Below are 25,458 nucleotides of genomic sequence, written 5' to 3' on the forward strand. Positions count from 1 at the left end.
TTACATGTAAGTTAAGGGACACGTACGGACAAGGTCAAACATGGAGATAAGTCATTTGTCCTGTCAGACTGTCAGTTCCCAGAACTACTCGCATAAAAAAAGACTCAATTGCACACAGTCAGTGCAACGCTGCTGGACAGGTTAAAATGATCGTATCTTATGCCCAAGGAAGGGCTTTAGAGGAACTGCAACAAATTTAACTTTTTTATGTGCTGCAGTCTTTTGGTGTAAAAAATAAAATCAGAATCTATCTGCTTTTGTGGTCATGTTATAATTTGACATGGGAAATAAGTGGAAATATGCTTGTTTTAGTTTCTTCCTGTTCACTTTTGTAAATTGACCTGAGTCCAGAAATATTTTCAACGAAATTCTGAGTTTCGACTTTTTGAAACTTAGAAAATTTCCAAAACTCAAAACTTTTCAACTTATGAAACTCGGACATTTTCAAGTTTTTTTTCCTAGTAATTTCTGAGATAACTCTCAAAATTTCAGATTTTTTTTCTTGAAATATTTGACTTTTGAAGCTCAGAAATATCCTTCATTTTTTTTCCAGAAAATTTCTGAAAAAAACTTAATATGCTGTTACACTCTGATGTTTCAGATAGAACAACAAAGTGTCTGTTCATTATATCTGCATAATAATAATAATAATAATAATAATAATAATAATAATAATAATAATATATTGTTCGGCTGAATAAACACATTTATCAAAACGTAAACAATAAAGAGCCATGGTCTCCATATTTATTATACCTGTGTCTGATCCTTCGTCCGCCTCTCGTTTTCCTCTGTGACGTAGCTGTGGTCACGTGGCTATCAGGAAGCTGCGGCGGTGTTTACCTTAGCACTGCGCCAGCGAGCATCCTCAGTTTGCGGTGAAATCAAACCCGATCTGAGGAGATGGGTCCGTCCTGTTCGCCGCCTCTCCGCTGGTACTGAGCTGTCCTCTCGCCTCCGTCAGCGCCATGGCGTCTTCGGGCTACACCTGCGTCCCGGACAGCCCCGCAGGTCGGTCCCGCTTCCCTCTCAGCCTTTATTCATGATCGTTTCTCTGCTTATTGGCTGCAGCCAAAAAATAAATAAAAAAAAAAATCCTTCGGGTTTTTATTCCACCTTTTGTTTGGCAGAGTGCTTTGTTTGTGTTTTATCTTGATTTATACTTGAGAACAGCCTGTACAGGTGGATAAAAGCTTAAAGGGACATTCTGTAGATTTAACGCCTTAGAGAAGTGTGGAGCATGGATCTACGTCATAGTCTGTCGCCGTGATCAGGTGTACGTTCAGTGGTTATACAGGGGGTTTTCTTTTACTCTGATATTCTGTTTATGTGTGTGTGCATATTACACATGTATCCGTGGCGTCTGACAGTGTTCACACCCTTTCACTTTTTCCTAAGTTTTATGCGATTGTTTGTATTCTGAAGAAAGCAACAGAATATTTTATATTCTGAGTGGAAGCATATTTTCATACATATATAAAAACATGTGGGCCAAGGTTTTTTTAATGGAGGCTAAAAAGAAAAAAACAAAGCAAAAAAAATACATAAAAAATTGTTTAATATATATATTAAGTGAGCCAAAGAGCATCTTGGAGCTCCAGAGACACAGGTTCCAGTTCTACAGGGGCCCTGGTCCCTGTTGGACCTTGTCTAGAACCGGCCATGTCGCAGCCTCCAGTCTACCTGGTATGTCTCTACAGACTCTCCACCTTTTTCAGAGTATTTTCTGCCATTCTTCTGGAAGCATGTCTTACTAAGAAACACATTCTGGTCTAATAAGACAAAGACTGAGTTATTTTGCCAGATGTTTAGAGGAGTTCAAAGCTGAAGCACACTGCAGGAACTTTGAGGCACGGTGGTGGCAGCGGCATTCTAAGGGTCTGTTTTGCTGACTCAACGTAATGCCTTCAATTCTTCTTTCGTTTTCCTTAGAAAAGCAGAGACTGCTGTCCTCCAAGTCCGGCTACGGATCCCAGGATGTGCTCAGATGCGCCGGTCTGGCGGACTCCCAGTTCTGCGGTCAGCCACGGGATGAAGATGAGGAGGAAGAGGCTCTGAGGAGGAAACTCAAGTACTTCTTCATGAGCCCTTGTGACAAGTACCACGCTAAGGGGCGCAAGCCTTTCAAACTGGGCCTGCAGCTGCTAAAGATCATCATCGTGACCGTGCAGGTAGACGCAGTGGTGGAGCAGAAGGGGTGCACCGATGAATCGGCCCCGACTTCCCTAATTTTGGGAGATCGACCATGTGAAACCGATCCCATCTACCTCCACAAATCAATAGTCACCCCACTTTTGCCAATTTGACGCTATATTTAGTGATTTTTCAGACTAAAAAAAAATTTGTCAAAATGTGCACATCAGGGTTTTTAAACATCAGCCAGAAAAATGCAGTCGGTGCACCCCCTCGTCCTCAGGTGGCCCGTTTGGTGGCGTCGCTGCGTAATCTCTCTCCAGTCCGTCGTAGCTAACGGTGTCTTCCCTTCGCCTCCGCCTCCCAGTTGGTGCTGTTCGGTCTGAGCAACCAGATGGTCGTGACTTTCAAGGAGGAAAACACGGCGGCGTTCAAGCACCTGTTCCTGAAGGGTTACCAGGACAACCGTCCCCAGGCCATCCACACTCAGTCGGAGCTGTACAGCCGCATTGGCTTCGTCGTAGAGCAGGTGGCCCAGACGCTCCCAAGACGGAAGTTTACAGTGCCTGTCAAAAGTGTTGACACCTCAAACGTCAAAGATTTTTGCTGAGGATTTTATCAGATGAACCAACACAAAGCTGTGCGTAGAAAATGATGCTTTGTTTTAAAAATGTTTTAGGAATAAAAGTGTGGCATTCTGTTTTGTTGAGTCTTCCTAGGACAATCTTTTCCTTTACAAGTCTGCAAATCTTTTGGGTTTTGGAAGTTTTCAGCTTGGTGCTTTTAGGGTTTCCTTTCTGCCACTTATCTAAAATGTAACATTTTGCAGTTGTGATCTACAATGTTTCGATCTAGAGGTTAGAATGTCCAACCTGACAAACTTCTGAGGGCCGTTGGGGTGTGAATACTTTTGAAAACCGAGTACAGGTTCGGCGTCAGATTCCTGGTGTTACATTCTGCTGCGCTTTTCCGTTTTTCTTCTCCGCTGACAGTACATGGCTCTATCTGAGATCGCACTGGGCCGGTACGCATACGTGAAGGGCGTGGGCGTGAATGGGAGCGCTCTCTCCCTCTGCCAGAGGTACTTCAAGACGGGCACCATCGACCCCGTCAACGACACGTTTGACATCGACCCCCATGTCGTTACAGGTGGGAGCAGTTTTCTCTTCTTGTAGGCAGCAGTATTGAAAATAATAAAAGATAAAAAGGCTAGGTCCAAGCTCAAAAAGATGTCAAAGACCGGTTCAAGGCCGGGTAATTTAGATCCCCAGCCGGTTGGCTGATAACCTATTAGAGTTCATGCAAAGTGCAACATTTCTCATTCATTTTACAGAAATTACAGCACATAAAGCAGGACAAGCTGTGTGGATGCAACAAAACCTCATCCTTCATTTCTGTAGTTAACACCACGTCAATATTTCCATGGCGTTTGTGGAAATCTTTTCTCTGTGTCACATGACGCTCTGTAGCTCTGCCCTACTTTTACAAGACTTGTGTCCTCTTGGCGCAAACGCATGAACACGGTTGTTTTCCACGTATTTTTCAGCAAACCAGGTGTCTTCTTGGGAATGGTGCTATTTGCACACATCTGCTGATTCTGCAGCCATTGCCAGACCAAGGTTTGGTGATTAAAATAGCAAGGCGAATGGAAATAAAAGTCTGGCTCCAAGTGGGCGACTGTGCGCTCAAAAGCTTTAGGGAAGTGCAGAAATTTCATGTTGGCTTCATGTGATGTGGAAAAAAGCCTGATGCCTGTATGGCTTTGAAATGGGACTTCCTCTTTCAGCTTTTTCGGTTCTTTCACGGCTATTTTCTGATGTCGTTTTCCAGATTGCATCGGCCTCGATCCGACTGCCGACAGTCCTGTGACGAGAAACGCCGACTACAAGAATTTCACCCTCCAGTTTTACAAGTTAGATGATGTTTTGTTTTGTTTTTCTCCCCACTTAACATTATAATTTCCCTCCCAGAGCTCTAATTGTGCGCCTCTTAGAAAATATCAGCATTTCCATCCTTATGTATTTATTTACTTTTTGTTGTCACACTTTGATGTTTGAGATCATCAGAGAGACATTTTACATCAAAGATAATCTGAGTAAATACAAAAGGCTGTTTCCAAGTAATGTTTTTATTTATTTGGAAAAAAACATATTAATCCAGATTTTTGACACAGTCACTCCATTTTCTTTCCTTTTTCTTTTCTGATAACCTTTGACGTTAGAGTTCAGGTTGGTTCGGATCACATTTGTCTCTCGGTACATAACATAACCATTTGAAAACGTCCCTTTTAATTTACCGAAGTTGATTTTGTCTGGTGATAAATGTGATTAAAACAGAAGAGACGTGCTTCTCTGCTCGTTTCCCCTTCAGGCTGATCAACGTCACGGTTGATTTCCAGCTGAAGGCCATCAACATTCAGACAATAATCAATAACGAAATCCCCGACTGCTACACCTTCGCCATCACGGTGAGCTTCGTTTTCCAGTTGTTTCTTCTCAGCTACTTTAACCCTGAAATGATTAATTATGAAACGTATTCTTGTTTTGTCTTGCTTTATTCTTTTTTTATTATTATTTCGGTCTTATGCAGAAGGAAATCTTGCAGAAAAATCTTCAGAAAAGCAGCTGGAAAGAGAAAAAGCTTAGAGTTTGTAAAGCTTCTTAGCAGTTGCCATGTTGCTAAAAGCCTGCTGGCTGATGAACTACACCACATCGGCGCTGATGCTTGACATGTACGGAATAGGATTAGTGCCACTAAGCTCAGTTTCTTCTCAAAAATCTGAGAGAAAAAAGTCCAGAATAAGACTTTAATACCAGATTTCAGACTTTAAAGCAGATGGACACTTGAAATAAAACAAAACTAACTTGCAAGTAACTTTTTAGTAAGGTACTGACTAATTATTTAAGGCAATAATTCCTTAATATTGATAAAAAAAATTCTAGTTCCACATTTTTTCCAATGTTGCAAGTAAAATATTATAAGTTACTTGTAAGTTAATTTTGTCTTATTTCAGGTGTGCTAAGATATTTATAGAAACTAGAACAGCAATGGCAACATTTTGTGTTTTTTTGCAGTGTGTATTTACCAATGTTCCCCTGATAAACACGTTTAAGCTGAAGCTGAAGTTCCCAAAAGTCTCGGCTGAACAAAGAGAAATGTGACGGGAACATTTGGTCCAGCCAGGAAGAGCTGCGACCCGCTAATGAGCGAAGCGTTTCCTGTTAGACTCACCCGGTTCTCACTGTGCTCTCAGATCGTCTTCGACAACAAAGCTCACAGCGGCAAAATCAAGATCCTCCTCCAGAACCAGGCCTCCATAAAGGAGTGCAAAGACACAAACGTGTCCGGACACGGTGAGTCACGGTTGAAACTTTTTCCAAAGTCTCAATAAAAGGGCTTTAATTCGACTGATTTCTCTCCTGCCCCGGTCAGCGGAGAGCTACGCCAGAGAGTTCTTCGACGTGGTGGTGGCGATCGTCTGCCTGCTGTCGCTGCTGCTCTGCGGCCGCTCCATCCTCAGAGGAATCCTCCTTCAGCGCGTAGGAAACAGAAACAACTCTTCTCTACTTTCCTTTATCCCCTCACTCAGCTCCTTCAGACTAGCCAGCAGCAATTAGCAAACACAAGGTGGAAATGCTGAGCTCGTTATAGGAGCTACTTCTCAGTGAAACGCCGGTAGAGATGTTGTTAAGCCACGTTGGGATGACTTCCTGAGGGCGGAGCTTCAGAAAGAGCAGGAGCTTCTTAAAGAGACAGAGGCCCAATTTCAAGGGATCAAATTACAAAGTTAAACTTCGTTAAAGTCATACCTGATATATGAAGCATTTTCAGAACAACTGAAGGTAACATAGAGACTTGATTGTTCTATGAAATGGCACTATGTGCAGCGGATAGATGAAGCTTTAGATCATTTGAAATACGTGTAAATGGAATGTAAATAGAAAGCTGCTGCTGTTGCTGTCGCTTGAAGACAAGTGCAGACAGCTGCTGCTCAACTGTGTCATCAGTATCTGATCGTGTTCCCTCTCCCGAAACAGGAATACGTTCAGTTTTTCATTCACAAACTGGAGCGCACGGTCAGCTGGGGAGACAGGATGGAGTTCATCAACGGCTGGTACATCCTGCTCATCATCAGCGACTTGTTCACCATCGTCGGCAGCTTCATCAAGATCGGGATAGAGTCCAAGGTGGGTTCAGCGCGCCGTCAGCAACGCTCCGGGTTCCTGCGTGGTCTGGGAACGTGTGGAGTTTGGAAAAATGTGATCTTTCTTCCTCTCCTGCCTTCGTTGCTTACTTACTATCTTTCTTTCTTTTTAAATGTTCCCTTCTAAATCTTTTTTAATCTTTCTTTCTGAATCTTTCTAAATATTATTGTTTTTGCTGTTTCTGAATCTTTCTTTCTAAATCTTTGTAAATACTTCTTTGTTAGATCTTTCTGAATGTTTTTTTTTAAATCCTTCTTTTAAAAATATTTCTACATTTCTCTCTCTACTCATAAAATGGCTACAAAATGCCGAGAAATCCTGAATTTTGAGTCTGGATATTGTGAAGGAATCCTGAACGGATCACTTTCCACCCTGCGTATGATGTGTAAAAAAAATAAATAAATGAAAAATCACGTCTTGCTACAGTAGAATCCTTCCATTCCGAATGACATCTGTGCTTATTTCCTGACTCACTGCGACGTGTCGCATTTCAGACTCTGTCGTCGTACGACGTGTGTGGGATCCTGCTGGGAACGTCCACTCTGCTGGTGTGGGTGGGAGTCATCCGCTACTTCAGTTTCTTCCAGAAATACAACGTAACCGCACGTTTTCTTCTACAAGAACAGCACATCATGTCTTTTCTGCGTGTCGGATGTTTATTAAGTAGCCGTCTCTCTTCACACAGATCCTGATTGTGACTCTTAGAGCTGCTTTTCCCAGCGTCATCCGCTTCTGCTGCTGTGTGGCTGTGATTTATTTGGGATACTGCTTCTGTGGATGGATTGTCCTGGGCCCCTACCACGCCAAGGTACACAGCTCACACTCTGCACTCTAGTTTATTCTAACAATATTTTAATGGTGAGTATCAATTCGTTATTGCGTAGCGATTCGCTCGGCGTGTGGTTTGATGCGTTAGTTTTTTTTTCTCTTTAGAAGCAGGCCAGCAGGCAGAAACTATCGTTGTTCCTAATATTTCATCCCTAGTGTACGGTATTTATTGTATCGTTAATTGTTTATTGTAAAAAAATACAATTCTGGTCATAATAAGATTTTCGATTTCATTGTTGTCGCAATTCACAATTTGTATCGTTATCACAATAGTTCTACAAAATATCGTGATATAACTCTAAGTCCGTATCGCCCTCCTGTAGTCGTAACTCTAAGTCCGTATCGCCCTCCTGTAGTCGTAACTCTAAGTCCGTATCGCCCTCCTGTAGTCGTGCCGTTCCGCTTTTGAGTTTCCGTTTCATGCTTCCAGGTTGTAAGACCTGCTGAAAGTTTCCGTTGTGTGTCGGTGGATTGTGTGTGTGCAGTTTCGCTCCCTGTCCATGGTGTCAGAGTGCCTGTTCTCCCTCATCAACGGGGACGACATGTTTGTGACGTTTGCCGAGATGGAGCAGAGCGGCACGCTGGTGTGGGTCTTCAGCCAGGTCTACCTCTACACCTTCATCTCCCTGTTCATCTACATGGTGCTGTCGCTCTTCATCGCGCTCATCACCGGAGCCTACGACACCATCATGGTACCTACGGCTTTGGTTTGAGCCACACCCACGGCTGCGAACGGATATGTTGGGGTTTTCTTTCCACCTTCAGCTTCCTTTTCTTCCCCGCAGGCCCAAACGAGGGAGCAGGCTCCGGAGACGGAGCTGCACGCGTTCATCGCTCAGTGCACGGACACGCCCAGTTCCGGCAAGTTCCGCGGCCCGGACGGGTCATCGTGCTCCTTCCTCTGCTGCTGCGAATGGTGAAGAGGATGACAAAATGGATACACGCACATGCACAAAAAAAGAGGAGTAAGTGACATCTGCGTCAAAAAGCAAAAGTCTATTACATTTTTTTTTTTTTTTAATCTTCAAAGACCCACATTGCCTCTCCAATGACAGCTGCACTCCTTTCTCCAGACGCTCAGCAGGGACGCTGGAGGTTGACGGAGCGAACCGGCTGACCTTGGGCTGCTTTTGTCCTTTATGCCAGCGTTTCAATTTTGCATTTAAATTCATTCGGCACAGTCCAATTAACCTGCCTCCACGTTTTTGTACTGTATGAATAATCTGCTGCCTTTCACTCAGTCTTTTAGGCCTTAGATTAGATTGCCAGACCCGTAGCGCCGGGAAACAAAAATCCATTGCTTAAGACTGGAAATGGAGTTCATCAAGTGGAATCAGGGCAACTTTTTGTTTGGTTTAAAAATAAAATCCGGTTTGCTGACTGGTGACAAAAGAGCAAAGAGAAACACCATACACAGTGACGCAGTGACACGCCCTGAGGCATTCTTGTCGGTTACACCTGGTTGCTATTAGTTAGCTAACCAGGCTATATTTTGAATCAGGCAAATGGTTGTGTTTTTTTATTTTTTTTATTAAAAAATATAACATTTTACAATATATCCACTGTAAACAATCTCAATCAGTGAGACATTGAATATCAAAATTGAGCAATTTTAGTATTCAATAACATAGAAGCTTTTATTTTAAGCTAATTTGTTCTCAGCATCAACCTCAGCAAACATTAGCTAGCAGTTAGCATGTTAGTAACTTTGGAATTATTATTTTGTTCTCTTTTTTTGTACATTTTATGATAGCTTGTTACGTTAAAGGGACAGAGAACATGTTACTGTCTTAAGTCAGTTTTGGACAGGTCTTTGTTTTGGGTGAATGTTTGTGGAAGTTTTACAGATTGTTTTATGTTTATGAGTAAGAAGACCTGAACCGACTTGCACTTGATTTCGACCCTATTTAAAAAAAAAAAAAAAGCTGTAGATTAAACCTACAAAAGGGAAATTCTATTGAAGCACTTTTAAAATTGGTCTTTATTATTCTGTAACATATAAAATGAATTTAAGCCAGTTTGCGATCTCATAGCATTAACCTTTGCTAACATTAACTAGCATTTCAAAATGTGTTTACTCTGTGAAATTTTTGCATTCTTAGTCTTATTCTCTTTTTGCTCATTTTGTTGCACTTTTAGAAATTTTTTTTTACTCTCAACTCAGTTTGTGTCCAAATCTATATTTTTTCCATGTTGAGATTTAACGTAGGCAGTTTTGATGATTCTGATCGTTGTTTTATAGTTAACTTGAAAAAGTGTGATAGCTGGTTATTTCATCTGTACATGAAATGCACTCCTTTGTATGCCTTTAAAAATATTGTTTATGGAAACTTTTGAAAGTGTACTAATCAATCCAGCATTTTTTACTTCTTTTCTGTCATTTGTGGCTTTTATTTTTTGCACCTTAATTTAAATACATAAACTTTTTTACAATTACAAAAGTAATGATTGTAGTTGATTTATTTGCACGGAAATAGTATTGTAAAGCTTTACTTAATTTGACACTGGCACATCATAGTTATCAACAACAGAGCAAAGCATTCTGTTTAGTTATAGGAAGGCGTCCTGATACTGCTGTGGTTTAATGTTGGCAGCCATTCCTCACTGTGTTTGTTAGCATGTACTTCTACATTTTTTATTATTACCTCAATTTCAGAAGAGACAATAGCAAAAAGGGAAGCACTTAGCATGGAGCGTTTTACAGGGTCCAACTCAGTTTTCTGTAGTGATGCTGTCTTAATGATGAGCGCACATTTCAGTTAAATAAACCAAAAAAAGGATGTGGATTGCTGCTGTTTGCCTTTTATTTACCGTTTCAATGACCATTCAACATATTTTTGAAAGAGTTATTATAGAGCTTTAACCTCAATGCTGGCCGAGTTTCAGAGCTTAAAAGATGTAGAGGTTGTTCTCATTGGTGGCACCATCAAAAGCTTAGGCATCAGCTACTTAAAAGGCTAAATACAACACAAATTAGCTGTAGTGTTTATGCTAACAACTATTAGCATCAGCAGCGCAACTTTGTACTTTCTGAGGTGTGCATGCAGATATAGGCGTGTTACTGTTACAGACCACGTCATTAACACATGCACAAACCTCTGTCACATACAGAGCTTTTTGACTATATAAATAATTTTCATGTCATTGTTTTGGCGCCTCCCTCTGTGAAGAAGTGCTAAGTAGCTTACAAACTGAAAACACTGTATTTCATCAATCCAAACAATAGAAACATTTTCACAAATAGTTAAGTATCCACCTTTAATATAGATTTATGAGGCAAAGATTTTAAACAGCAAGTGAGGAGGAGGACGTCTGGAGAAATGTTCTCTGAGAGAAGTAGCTAGGAGACGAAGTAACCCCAGTCTGTTTCCCCAGTCTGCCTGTAAACTCACATCTGTGGTTAATGACTACTTTCGACAAAACTGTAAATGTAATTCAAAACATTAAATTTGGTCAGCAATACACCATTTCGGCTTTAGTTTTGAGCTTATTGTGACAGGGCCTCTTTTTGTATTACAGACAACAGCGGAAAAACCGCGACGTTTTGCCGTCGGTTGAAGGACCGACGGCAAAACGTCAACGTCCCTGTTTCAGTCCGAATGAAAGCTCCGGGAAAACAAGAAAAAGGTTTTAAAAAAAAAAAAAGGAACATTACTAGACTTATAGTTAAAACCTAACTAACAACGTATCATCATCCATATTTGGAAGCGCTTCCTGTTTTTAGTGGGTCCACCTGATTCAAAAAGCCCTACATTTGAAACGTTAGCTCTGTGTAAACCCACGAGGTTTTGGGGGGATCTAGGTCTCCTAGCAACAACAATATTCACTTATACCTCAGGACTACATTTTAACTGTAGTCCAGTTCTTAGTTTTGTATTCTCATGTTGCTTGTACTTTGTTAGTACAGTTAGCCACCACTAGAGGGGGGAAGCGTGCTCTTTCTCCTACCACAAGCAAACCAAACCCAGGAAATCAAAATGAGAGGCAATAAAGAAGTGACAGGAAGCAGCGGGGTGAAAAAAAACCCCAAAGGCACTTTCCAAAGGAGGCCTGGTAAAAGATTAGCCACATTAAAAAATAAATAATGTATCAGAAAAGTGCTTGACCTTCAAATCTACTGTGTAAATGGAAGTACAGGTCAGCTGCTTCAGCAGAAAAAGAAGAAAAACAATGCACCTAAGTATTGTTCAGATGGAACAGACATCAAGGCAGTCACTCCCTAATGTGCTGGAGTGGTATCGCTGTCCAATAAGCGCAGAATGTTCATGCATTATTCAGCAGATTAAGATACCGGAACTGATGAAGCGGCACTTACAGCGACAGGTAACGGGCTGACCTGATGACGTCAGCTTTCAAAGCTGGTTAACACCATCTTTGAAAAAATAAATAAAATCTTTCTCTTGCAGAAAAGAACAGATTCAGGAATGTTATCTGTAGGGTGGCGTTTGTAAAGTTACACTGTAAAACATTTATTTAGCCTGCTATAGAGAAAAACAATCATTTCTCAGTCATATTTTCTCCATGATATTCATACATTTATAAATGCTAGAGTTCCAGACAAAATACTTAATTCACAAACTAAATATTTAGTTCCATGCTAAATATTTAGCCCCAAATGAAATATGTATTTTTCTAACTAAGATTTTAGTTAAAGATAATTATTTTTCCACCTAAAAATTTAATTTTCAAAACAAAACATTTAGCTAACTAAACATTTAGTTTAAAAATGTATTTTTCCACCTAAACATTTAATTTTCGAACACAATATTTAATTTGAGAGCTAAACGTATCGTTTATAAGCTAAATATTTTGCTTGTGAATTAAATATTTAGTTTGGGACTCTAATAAGTGATTCATGTATGAATAACATGGTGAAAATATGACTTTGAAAAATGACCCCCCCCCCCCACACACACACACACACACACACACACACAGTTTTTTTGCTCTACGACAGGCTGAATAAACTTTACAAACGACACCCTTTGGGTAAAACATATTTACATTAAAGTCTCCATTGTTGTCAGTGAGCATCGTTTGACCCACACGCTGAGGTAGGGAGAGCCAGAGGGCATGATTAAAGTCCATTAATTAGACGTTTGTTGCCTTCTTTTGTTCACACGTTGCTTGTCAGGGAGTGTGGAAGCATCCTGCATGCTAATGATATGCGGTGTTTGGCGCGTGGGGTTCTTCAGGGAATCCATGCTGCGTGCAGAGAGCAGCGGCAGCTGCACCGGCGTGTGCTAACCTGCGCCAGCCAGCTCGCTATACACACACACACACACACACACACACACACACCGGATTTCTAATATAATGCTCGACTTATTGGAGTGTGGACGGCTGCGTGTGCAGATGCCTCCTCGTGCTCTCGGAGGCCACTTGTGGTAATGATCCAGGGTGTGTGATGAGATGGGTGTGTCTCCGGGAGATTCAGACCTGTGTGCAATGTGACTCTTCATGCCGGAATAAATGAAACCCAAGGAGAGCGTGCCTGTATCTGCTGGTGGTTAAATAACTAATGTGTGGAGCAAAACTGGAGGCCAGGTTTTCAGGGTTGACTGAGCGCCAGACCCCAGTTTAAAAAAATAAAATAAAATAAAAAATATATATATATATGTATATGTGTGTTTGTGTGTGTGTGTGGGGGGGGGGGGGAAGGTTGTGCGTGTGTGTGTGTGTGTGTGTGTGTGTGTGTGTGTGTGTGTGTGTGTGTGTGTTGTGGCCACCCCAGCTGGACTCCGAGCAATGTAGAAAAAAAACAACAATGAGATAAATAGCACGGGAACTGCGCGCCGGGGTACAGTGCCCTGCCCCTTCCTGTCTCCACTGCCGCCATAACCACCGCCTGTGTGGCGAAAAAAAAAAAAAGAGAGAGAAAAAAAACACCACCTTCCTCTCTTTGTTGTTCCCGGTTGCCTGTGCCAATATGTCCATCAGTCTCTAGCGAGCAGGCACTGAACGGCCCAGTTCACACCTTCTTCCCTCTCAGCTTCCATTACTTGCACACACACCTGCACGCACGCACAAAGAGGACTTCCCTTTGACCTCTACAACAGTTCAGCTGGCTATATTTAGTGCCTTGTTAAAGTATACATAAAAATTTACATTTTACAAATCTTGTCAAGCAAACTGAGCCACTGCTTACAGGAACCCTAAACTATCAGGGGCCTTACATTAATGCTTAAAGGGCCAGTATTGTGTTTTCCAGGCACATAGTGTCATTGGAGCACAATCAAGTTATTATGTCACCTTAAGTTGTTATAAAAATGTTATATATCAAATATGACCTAAGAAATTTCACTTTGTGATTTATCTCCTTGAAATTGTGCCTATGTCTCTTTAAGAAACTCCTTCTCTTTCTGAAACTCCGCCTTCAGGAAGTCGTCACAACTTCACTACCAGCGTTTCACTGAGCAGTAGCTCCTATAATGAGCTCAGCAGACTCACAGTTCCTCCAGGTGTTTGCTAGCTGCTGCTGGCTAGTCTGCAGGAACCGAGTGGTGGAGAGCTGCTCTGTGAGGCAGGAGCGTGGAAGCTGCAGCTCAGAGGAGGAATTTGATCCTCGAAGGCGGGGCTACATCCACTCAGGCATTTTGCACAGCTGAATGGTTGCCACGGGAGATTAAAGGATTTCTCAAACATGCATGGAAAAATGAAAGCAACACCCCAGGTGTGTTTTTGTTAACGGAATAACGTCGTAACACGATGTAAATCTCAAGAAAGAGTCAATAATACCGATTTCAAATACTCCTTTAAAATGTAACATATTCGGGAGATCTGAAATCTTTACATTTATCGTTTGAGAATTAAAATATGTTTACATTTGAAATGGTGGTTTCTTAAAGATCGGTAATCGGTGGTCGGCTAGAACCTGAATAAAGACCAGAGAACACAAGTCGTCGGTAAATCGATAAATAATGCTCAGCATCGTCAGGTTTTCTGGAGGCAAATTCCTCCAAAGTGTGAGCAAAGACGTCTCTTCAGACAAAGCTTCCTCTGGCTGCGTTTTACATATTCAGATAGAAAATGAAGAGTGGATGACAGGCATGACATGAAGAAAAAAACCCATCAAATCCAGATCAGAGCAGCACACAAAAGCCTGGCTCATGTAGACGGGGGACGGCAGGCGGCTGCTGGGGGCTGAGCATGCAGCGCAGCAGACAGGCAGGCAGACAGCCAGTGTGCCCACCCAGACAGTCTCTGACGAAAAGCTGCGTTTTGCAGAAACAAAAAGATTCAGCAGAGATGATTCAACACCATGTGCCACTGCACTCTGACGGGGAGAGGACTAAAAACACACACACACACACACACACACACAAAAACAATCTGCACACTCTGCACATTGCTGTCTTTGTGTCTGAAAGCTCACTTTTTTTTTTTGCTTTGATTTTTAGCTGCACGTGGTGGACATTTGCAAACAGACACACATCCTGTTTTAAGACATTAATATGATATTTCAACAACAAAAAAATCAACAGGTTTGAGATGCATTCAGGGTGTTCCGCTGCGACAGTAGCACTGAAAGTGGACAATACAGCCAACTTGATGCATGCGGCGCAACCCTGCTTCACCGTGTGTGTGTGTCTGTGTGTGTGTGTGTGTAGGTGCGTGTGCATGTGTGTGTGTGTGTGTGTGCAGTGGGGCATGGAGAATGGAAGAAAAGAGTTTGAACAGTCGAGATAAAGGGCCCTAGGGGCCTGGAGGGGGAGGGGGAGGGGTTGTGGGGGACACCAGACAACTGGGAAAACCTCGGACGAGAGAGTAGGGTGACTCGCAAAGAGGTGACATCATCCTTGATTTGAATAATCCCCTCCAGCTCCCCTCCAGACTGGAGGGGATTGGTTGCTTTCAGTGGAGAAAAAAAAAAAAGAGAGAGAGAGTTTCTCGTCTATCTGCTATTCACTCTCTTTCAATTTTGCCATGCCGCTTCTGTCTGGTGAATGCTCCATTCACGGACTCGTAGTAAAGACACATTTTCTTTTTCTTTTGACAGGGCAAAAAAGAAAATGGTCTGCTGTTTATATGTCCTATCCATTTTAGAGACAACTGTATCCACGTACGGTGGCTTGCAAAAAGTATTCACACCTGTTGAGCGTTTCACATTCTCCAGTTTCAGTTCACATTAAGATCTGGAGGCACAAACTGGCACGGTTGTTAACCGTTTTCTTTCCTTTTCTTTTTTTCTTCTTACCAATGAAAATCTGAGAAGTGTGGCATGCATTTATAGTCAATCCTGCTGAGTCAGCGCATTGCTGCAAGTCTCGTCTTATTACAACCGCAAGCTTCAGCGCGTTCTATTGAGGTTTTATTATGCGATACCTCAACAGTCACCCCACAGCATGACTCTGTCACTACCGTGGCGATGTAGTCATCACTGTTGGGAAGATGTACATGTCACATATTTATTTTCTATTTACTATTCACTAAACCCAGTTAAATTATTGGTTTGTTTATGTTGCCAACAACAGTGTGTTGTCTTCCCTCCCCCAACCAGCTTTCCTGTCTAGATACGATAAACCCCCCAAAATCTTTTAATATAGATGTCTCTTTGAATAAATCAATCAAAAGATGGGGTCATGATAATATTTTCAGTGTGAAAATATTATTATGCTAATAAATTTAAAAAATGCTTATTAAAATAATGCTAAGGTTTTTTTCCCCCCCTACACACGTTTCCGCTGTGTACAACATTCATGAAGTTCCAGTAAAACGAGAATCCCGCTTAGAATTAATTTATATAGAACCTGCAGAGTCACAGAATTTGGTATTTGACTAAAAAGAAACTATCACCGGCTACAACATGGCCAACATTTCCGAGCAGCACGCGAATGCACCAGCCTCTCCTCCGCTTGTTCCATCCCTCCGTTCAACCGGCTCCAGTATCGTGAGTGAGTGAGTGTGCAGTGAAGTGAAGCGAACCGTCACTCTCCTCCTTTCTTCCTTCAAGGGTGCGCGCATCACTTGTGGGAAAACGGCGCTCGCGACTCACAAGTTCATTGTCCGTTGGCTCGGTTCGACTTGACTTCGCCGTCCCCCGGTACCCTCCTACTCTCACACCAGCTTTATCTTACAATTTCATCCCCGCTTTCTGACTCGAGAGGCGGCGGACTGGCTAACAGTGACTGGGCGTAGCTGGAGAGGATTTTGCTAGCTTGCAGTTACGCTAACCGGTAAGTCCCAGATTGTTTTAGCTTTAGCTAGCGTGCTAAAGCCGGTGACAGTAAGTACCCGTAAATAAAACCAACGGTGGCTTAAAATTAACGCCCTGTCTGGTGACCGTTGAAGACGTCTGCGCCATTGCCGTTTCTGTTACATTTGAGCTCCGTATAAAGTATTTGAATTACAGTTGCTGCTTTTTTTGAATGGATATTTATGTTAGACGCGTAAAATAAAATGTGTATAAGCTTTATTTTGGATGTCATGCCGCCTTTGTGTGGTGAGGTGCTCCGTTTCTGTGAATGTGACTCGAGTGGGGCGGTGGCAGCCAGGCTGCGTGGTCGCTAAACTGCCCAGCAGACCTGTTAGATACAAACCGGTACAACCAATTAAATCACTTTAACGTGTTTCTTGTCCTTACGTAGAAAATATTTTCCTTTTTTGTGAGCATTTTGTCCGCCTTTTCACCCTAAACTTTTTTTTTTTTTTTTTTGCCCCCTCTTTTCCCTCTTCTTGTCTCCCCTCCTCCATCCTTCATCGCGGATTCCCATTGTTCTGTGATGGGCAAAAGTAGTGTGAGAAGCGAGAGATGTTTCAGCCGCCTCTGGGGTGGGGGGGTGGGGGGAGGAGTTTTCAAATTTTCTCCTTTTTCAGTGTGTGAAAATGCATAAACAGACAGTGTCTTAATTCTCTTTTTTTTTCTATATAGAACATTTTCCCATCAGCATGTTAAGGCAACGACCTTTTCAGAAGCCGAAGGGGGAAGAGTGGAGCTGAAATATCTCTAAATAGAATAGCGCACAGCTGTGAAATAATCAGAGGTGATTAATGTCAACCCCTCTAAAAGTGATCGGCCATTGTGGTTTAAGGCTTTAGGGGGGTTCCCCGTTCCTGACCTTTTTTTTTTTTGCAAGTGAGCAAGAATTTGTTGTTGTATTCCAAAAGAACACAACAAATGTCATCCCAAGGGACTTGAAAAGACAAACCAGTGCAATTCACACACAAATCATAGGGACGAAACAGTCGGTTATAAATCAGAATGAAAACGTTTAGTCTTGATTGGTGATCAGCAAACTAAATGCCTGAGAGCCACTTTCTTTCTTTCTTTTATTCTAATCTTTATGTGTGTGTAAATTTTTTTAATCATTTTCTGTCTGTAAGTGTTCCAACTAACAACATAAAATCAGATACATTTTAGTACAAATTTTGTAATTCTTTATTCTTTTTCTTGGATTTAAAACATTTTCATCAAAGAGTTTGCGCCACATTTTTCTTTTGTGTTTATAAAAAATGGCTTCCAGGACTCATCAAAAATGGAAACTCGGTGTCGGTCATAAAGGCTTGATTGGTGCGTCTCTTTTTTTTTTGAGTTATAGTTTTGATTGTATAAGATTCTCTACAATGTAAACTATCTGAATGATATTTATTTGATTACATATTTCTAAAAAAAAAAAAAAAAGTTTTTTTTTTCTCTGTGATGAAATTCAGAGCATAAAACTTTTCTACACTAGACAAAAAAGCCCAGTCAGAGCTCATACCATGCCAGAAATTAGCCATTGGCCAAAAAAAGCCTGAGTGGTGCATCTCTGATTTATATGGAAAAATTTGATGAGATTAGCTTAATTATTAAAAATAAATAAGAGGGTTTCAGGGTTTTCTTTGAGGTCTGAACTGATAATATAATTAAAAAATGTTTTTCAGGTACTTTGATATAAGTAAAAAAGTGAATCAATCTAAGCAAGCCCAGATGATTGAGTATGAAGGAAATTTGACTTTTTCTATGGTAGAACAACTACTAGAAGAAGAGAGTTGATCCTCATGTCTTCATGGTCGGCCCACAGCCGTGTTCTGTTCCCTTGCGGCAGTGCAGACAACAACATAAATAGTCTGAAGCCCCGTGGGCGAAGACCGATTGAATTGGCCAGTAATATGTGGTGATCCACCATGATGTTGATGTCATCCTGAATAAATGGCCTCCCAGGGCAACGAAGATGAGCTTTTTTTTTCTCTCTCTTTTTTGTTTTTTTAAGAGCTGCCCATGCTGGGGCTTGGAGGCTCTCCAGCACTCTTAAGTCAGGGGTGAGCCAGACTGCACCCCCCTTCCCTTCACCGTCCTCACACCACCAACCACATCCCCATGCCACAGGATGGATGAACGAATGGCTGACTCACTCTACTTCTGGGATAAGGCTGGACCGAGCTTGATGCAATCATTTGAAATTAAATTTAGCCGCCATTAAAAGGCGCACCGTTTTGAAATGAAGTTATTTGGAAAATTATTATTTGGAGCATGTGGATTAAAGCCAGAGGCATTCTGTTTGTAGAAGGATTTATTGGAAATCAAACTAAAACACATTAAGGTGACCAAGGAATCTGTGTGGGAAAGATATAAATATTGGGATATAATTTTTCTGTTTCAACGTGAGGTTTAAAAAGGGGTTTTAGAAGTTACCAGTGAAATTGATTCTACATGGGTCTTCATTGTAAGGTGTGTGTTTATACCTTTATATCTAAAAAAAGGAGGGGATATGAAGCGGTTGCTTGGCTCTGGTTAGATACCGAATTTCATTGTGATTGTAATATTCAAAACAATAAAATGTCCAAATTTGATTGAAAAGAACTCCCACCCTTAGATGTTATGTTCCAACACTTCACTCATAGCTTTCTGGCTATATTTTAAGAGAAATATAGGACTAAGCACACATTGCTACTGGACTTCTAGTAAATGCACATCTCGCATTTCCTGAGGCGTTTGCAGACTCTCACTTTTCTTCCTCTCCGTTTTGATATGACTTGTTGATTTGACCCGAAAGATGTTTTCTTCAGGTTCCTGTTCAGGGAGATTCAGTCTCCTGCTTTATAAACTAAGTGCTTTGCTTTCAACACAAATTTTTCCTGACTAGCGTTTTAGACGCATGCTGTTCTATTCTGTCTCTGCTTTTCTTACTGAATATCAGTGGAAAAGGTTAAAAACTCTTAGCTCGTCAAAGAAAATCCAGAGTAATGAACTGATCATGCTTGGACATGAGCTTGAGCTTTATGATCTGACATTTAACGTCGTCAGTGCATAAGGAATTCAACATGATTGGAAGCAGTTGCTCTTTATGTCAAGTGATTAATGTCTGACTATTTGGATTAGACTCATCAGTCATCTGAGAATGCAAATTTTTACTCTCTTGTGTATTTAACTTGCTTTTCAGTGTTCTGTAAAGTGGTCCGCTTATAAAATGGATTTATGTGATCTGATGTTTGGGCCGTTTTAAATGCTAATAGCTAATTTAGCCTCAAGCTGCCCTCTTGACCCCTAGCGTCAGCTCTGAGAGGAGAGATGATGGCTGCGTTAATAGACACATGTGTCGTCGGTCCTCTAGCCTAAGGGCTGGTGTTGGTGGGAGTGTGACTCACAATAAAATCCCCCGCCCCCATCTCTGAACTCCGCTGTGACGGGCGAGTTTGTGCCTCTGGTCATCAAGCTTTTTTCAGCCTTAACCCAGGGCTCTTGCTCTCCTTGGCATCGTTACAAATTGCTGTAGCTCTCTTCTAATCCATTAAAGTCACACAATAGTTTCTTGTTTTGAGATTATCTAAACACCAACAGAAACGGTCTGTTTTTTTTGTTTGTTTTTTTGCAGCATTTCCCCCTGTTGTCCGGGCGATAGGCGCCTCAAGGAAGCCCGCTCTGGGCGCCACACTACATTTGCAAAGTGACGATAAAGCAGAGATAAGCCCCGCTGTTGTCTGTCCTCCTGGTTCTGATAGTAGCCGCGGTCGGTGGTATCGCAGTTGTCCACGCACGCAGTTGGCAACTGGTGGTGCAGTTTGGAGATTGGGTTTGGCAACAGCTGCAGTAATTTGCTGTGTTTGGACAATCTAAATTCCCCTGGTGGGAGCATAGATAATGAACACAGTTCACAGATCAGTTGCTAGGCTTCTGGACTGGATTTCTTTTTTTTTTCCTTTTTCTTCACAATGCGTTTGTGGAGCTTAGTCTTTTGTTGCTGGGCAGTCTTTGAGATTGTGATTATTGAGTCCATTGAATCACTTTCGGCTCCCAGATAAAATAGAGCTCATCCTTACTTTGTTACTGCCAACGTCAACCCTTCACACTATTGTAATAGAGATGACACACTGGTTATTGTAATGTATTTTTAACTGTAAAATTGAGGATAATTATTTTACAACAGAGACCATGTTCCTTGATTTTGCTAGCAGCAAATCAAAGTTTCTCCATGTTTTTTGAATAATGTAGTTTCTTATCTTCCTTATCTATCCCCAAGTGTTGACACGAGTAGCGGAAAATTTCCACCCAAAGTAGCATCCAGAGTCTGAATTACTTGGCACCTGAAATGTGTATATAAACACATCATTGATGTTATAGAGTAGTAACAAAGTAACATTGTGATACTGATTTTGATTCAATAGATTTTGCAGCTGTCGTTCCTCTGTGTATAGAAATTGCCGTCCTGAGACAGAATACTGCTTTTTTGTATCCACAAAAGTTTGGTACTAACTACCAAAACTTCAAGTTCTTGAAATGGAAAAGGAATCTGCCAAGTCTAGCTTTCTGTCGTAGCAGTCTGAATGAACAGCAAACACGCCTATCTACAAAGTACAGTTTCCTTTTACGTAGGTAGGGCTGGTCGATATGACTGGAAAATGTAAGACGATACTAGCATTTCATATGTCAATATCAATAACTTTTGATTAGTATTTTTGTTCTACATATCCAAAATACTCCCAAACTGGCGATGTGATATTTATCCACAATTTCCTCTTAATCTGTTGCACTCATGTTCTATTTTCACTTCGTTTCCCACAGTCTGCGAGTTTGACGAGCTAACCGGGTGCCTAGCTCTGTTTCTTCTACACCATAGCAGCCACCTTTCACCTGTTAGTTCTGCACAGTCATACTACCCATTCTTGCGACCGGTTGTGTTGACTCAGGATTATGAACTCAGTCACATCAAAACAGTTTGATGTGAACACCATGTCATGCCAAACAGTTTCCTGTGTGAGTCTTTGAGCCAATGAGTACGCGGTTGTAAAATCTGACCTTTGTGCGGACGTGTCTGGCGAACTTCTGCTTTGAATCGAGTGCGGACCTCCAAGGAGTGAAGTATGGCCGTGATTGTTGGGTGCAACATGAAAATGCTGCTGCGTATGTTAACCAACAGGTTCTTACCAGAGTGAATGAGTAGTTGATGTCATTCCGCTAAGTTGGGCTGTGAGAGGTAGAGCAATTAAAGCTTTTCCTTTTCCTATACCATGCGATTCTGTATTGAACTTAAGTGACATTATCAACATTGATATTGTTGATGTTGATATTGATTATATGTTTGATCACTCAGTTCTACTCTTGTCAATTTTGTCATTTTTACACACTTAACCAATGCTGAAAATGGCTAACTTGAAGTCATCTTCCTTCAGTAACAGCCTCCACACTTAAGGATGCTGTTAGCCTATCCTAGTAGCATTTGGACATGGTGAGGTCGTTTTGCACTCTGACCAGCTGTGCTCACAAAGCATGGATCAGATCAACCGCCCAACCTGCTTCACATCTTGTGAAAGATCAGATCCCATCTGCAACGTGTCTTGTTCCACTTCAAACAGAAGCACATAATCCTCTTATGGACTCAGTTGTTCTTCTTCTTGTACCCCGCACGTGGGTGTCCATACCGCCCTGCGCAATCTGGTAGGAACGCCGGAGCCACCCGGGCGGGTTTCCGCCATTCCGTCCAGATGCTCCACTGCTGCCCACCTCTTCCATCTCTGAATCCGCTCTGTCTGGTGTCATTGATCCAAGCCACCAGCTGGTCCTGGCCCGGCCTGATCTCATTTACCCCCAGAGAGGAGCTTGTTTGTGGGCAGACAGCCCATTATGGAGATGATCCAGCAGCTCTTCAAGTTACAAATTAGCCTCGGTCACTCTGCTGGATCCCAAGTCTACCTTCTTATCTTGCTGAGTTTTTTTCCATACCATCCCTTCTTGTCTGTTTTTATCCACTCAACCTTCTTTTGTCCCCACCTAAAACCTTGTCATTACTGTCTCCTTTATCTCCCAAGGGACAGAGCTAACAGCATCAGAGGAATCTGCCTTACTAATGCACTTCCTCTGTCTGTGTCTGTCCATGTCCTGGCCATCTGTGGGTTTGCCTGCCTGGCTGCCTACTTTCTCCACTGCGATCAATATCCACAGAGTTGAGCTTTGCGCTGCCCTGCTGCTCGTCGCTGCAGGTGGTGGAGTTCAGCCAGACTGTAGCACTTGCGTCTGGCCTGCTTTTTGTAGTCGTTTTCTGTCTCTATAATCCATTGTTATAGGAGGGATGATGGAGTGAGGCCTCCCCGTGGTATTGTCTCCTTTCTGGGGCATACTGAGTCCTCTGTTACGGCTACATATACCTCCCTTGTTCTCTCTTCTTCCCCTTCCTCACTCTCTCCCTGTCTGTGTGTCACCGCACAGTTAGAGGACAGCCGAGGCTAACTGTACAAGATTCGCATCTCTCTTTGTCCAGGGTTAACAAGGTCTGTCGTGTGTTAATCTGCACATCCCCATGAGCTAGGAGGAGGCTCTGGCCACAATAAGGGAGCGCAAAGTTTAAGTGTTCATGTGCGTTGGTTTGGACATTCATAAGAATGAGAGGGACAGGTAACGTTGGTGAGACGAATGACTCCTGCAATGTTTGGACTTCTGTGGTAGACTAATATTTATTTACAATTGTTAACAATTCAGTTTCATGAAACTATTATCTCTGAAGTTACCACTTGAGGATGTTGTAATGTTTTCATGTTTGGCTCCGGAGGGTTAATATCAGCTTCTCTGACCACATGTTGGTCATTTATTTTGACAGCTGTGTTTCCATTACAAACGTGCACAAAACTTTGTCAATATTCCTCTAGTGTCGAAAAAACAATTTCGCAGTTGCGATTCTTCCGATAAGTAAGAAATACAATTAAAGTCACACATGAATAAGTCTGTTCATGCAGTAAGTTATTATTTTTTTTAAAAAGTGTGTTTTTCGCATTTTCTGGCCGTCTTTAACCATATTACTTGTATGAAGCAAAACAGTGTTTCGTTGCAGTTTTGTGAAATAAACCTATTTCCATATGGCCGAGAAACAACCTGATTCTAACAACAAAAACAAAACATCCAACAAAAACTTTTGTCTTTTTGAGATTGGCGTGTTTCCATTAAGCAAATTTTATTTTCGGAATTGGAATTTGCACAAACGTGCTAAATGGAAATGAAGCACAATCTGCATCTACTCTAACATATGCTAACAGCAAAGTGATGATGAGGACCATGAAAAGTTTCTTCTTTGTTCTGCCTTACTCTCTCACTCCATACACCTTTGATTGATGGAACCACGAGCAATCAGGAGTGCAGGTGACATCCAGCGTTGCTTACTTTGGCCCTCCCTGTTGAAAATGGTCTGTCTGTAATGGTTTTTTATGTTGCAGTTTAAAACTTCTAAAAATAAAATTGTCACTCACTCCATTTTTGTACCCTGGTAGTGGTAACCAGCTCATCCCTAAACAGAAGTTGATTTATCTAAAAAATCTGTACTTATCAATTCAAAATGACACGCATCATGGATTTGTTTGACAAAAACTCCTAATTTTGGGATTCCCTGTGCGATTCTTTGAAGGTAAAGGGATGATTGAAGATTCTTCTCTTGTCCGAGTTTCAACAGAACTCCTCAATCCTTAAAAGGAGTGAGTTTCTTTATAGGGAATGTTAAAGGCACACCACTGCAAAGAAAGTTGGTGTATTGAAATAAAAAGTACAGAAAATGGCAGTTAGTTTTGGAAGTAAAAGTTTGAATTGACAATGCAGATTTTTAATTTTTCTGTTACTTTGGTGCTTCCTCTTTCATGCTTTCTTTCTCAGTCATGCCTCCACCTAGGTCCAGTGAGCGAGCGCCACTGGGACAGCGGAGTTTGTTTGCCGGTTGTTTTTTGTGGAGGAAGTCTGAGCCAGGATCCTGACCTCAACTCTGGGAATGTTTTGGAAGTGTGTGAACTGTGATTACCGTCGAGTTAATGACATCTGCAGCTCCCAACCTCCAGCTGGATCGAGCTCAGCGTTCAGCTGCCATCAACAGCAACTTGTGTCGTTGGTTGTTAAAGCAAAAGCAGAGGCAGTGATTTACACTAAAACTGGAACACATGTGTAGGGGGATAACAGTTCAAAGTTGCATTAATTTTAAAAGGCTTTGCAGCACCACGTTTGTTAAATAATCCCAAACAGTGACTCATTGCAAGAAAGCTTACGTATGAGTTGAACTGTTCAAACATCTGAGGACCACTTTTTTTCTTTCCATATTCTGTTAATAGAACGGTGACTGTTGCAGCTGTGGGTCTGTTGCTGGTGTTGTGCCAACTTTGGGCTTAGTCTAAATGAAATATTCAGCTGTGGGGCATTGCTGACTGTCATTTCTATCTTTCTAACTGCGTTCCCTTAGAAATATGAGCAGAGTATCTGATTCTAAATACTGCCTTATATTCCGTCTTCATTTACTAAGCTGTATCTTGTTACATTTCTAAATTCAACTTAAATGTGGCCTTATGTATAATGTCCAAGGATAAACATGTTCATTTTTTATTGAAACGCTTTGTGTAGGGATGCAGAAAAGGTTACAACTTAAACTTTTTACAAACCCCACACAGCATGATAACTCACTTTAAGTTCTTAAGGGTGTTTTCACACCTGATAGTCCGGTAGACTCGGTTCGATTGGCAACCAAAGTTGCAGAATCTTACATTTTCAGCCGCTGCGGTTCCATTTCACTCTGCACTGTGTCAAACTAAACCATATTATTAAAAAACCTGTTTACCTTCTTGCTTGTGGTGGTGCTGCAAGAACTACTCAAGGAAATGGCACAAAAACCTCATAAGAAGACGTACACAACTTCCTTCTTCAAAAATTGTCAGATACTAATGGTTGAAGGATTTCTTGTTTGTCTTTGGAAAAAAACACAAGTCATTTCTCCTGCTAGCGCTAGACTAGCGCATTCGTTTTATAGTTCACATCCTGCTTTTGGAGCGATCTCCGGTCCACTTGCATCCACATCCATTCGGACCGCGCCAGAGTTCACTTCAACTGAACCAAGACCTGGGTTTGCTATTTTGT

The 25,458-nt window shown here is 41.6% G+C and overlaps 2 protein-coding genes across 2 annotated transcripts in view; both read left to right on the forward strand.

Moving 5' to 3' along the window:
- The first annotated feature begins 771 nt into the window (after window positions 1-771).
- LOC103468353 (mucolipin-1) lies at window positions 772-9,952 on the forward strand. Its single transcript, XM_008415379.3, has 14 exons — window positions 772-1,011; window positions 1,933-2,171; window positions 2,501-2,662; window positions 3,126-3,282; window positions 3,964-4,045; window positions 4,504-4,600; window positions 5,387-5,486; window positions 5,566-5,672; window positions 6,171-6,320; window positions 6,833-6,934; window positions 7,024-7,146; window positions 7,652-7,858; window positions 7,952-8,131; window positions 8,240-9,952. The coding sequence occupies exons 1-13, from the start codon at window positions 969-971 to the stop codon at window positions 8,084-8,086; spliced, it is 1,704 nt and encodes a 567-aa protein (XP_008413601.1). The 5' UTR covers window positions 772-968; the 3' UTR covers window positions 8,087-8,131; window positions 8,240-9,952.
- Window positions 9,953-16,066: 6,114 nt separating this feature from the next.
- The window catches only part of prr36b (proline rich 36b), a 34,167-nt gene continuing 24,775 nt past the window's right edge, over window positions 16,067-25,458 (forward strand). Inside the window, exon 1 of the mRNA XM_081609669.1 lies at window positions 16,067-16,342. The gene's annotated coding sequence lies outside the window, so the exon portion shown is untranslated. The remainder of the gene's footprint in view (window positions 16,343-25,458) is intronic.

This window comes from Poecilia reticulata, chromosome 8 (assembly GCF_904066995.2).
Source record: "Poecilia reticulata chromosome 8, P_reticulata-male-v2, whole genome shotgun sequence".
Taxonomy (NCBI): Eukaryota; Metazoa; Chordata; class Actinopteri; order Cyprinodontiformes; family Poeciliidae; genus Poecilia; species Poecilia reticulata.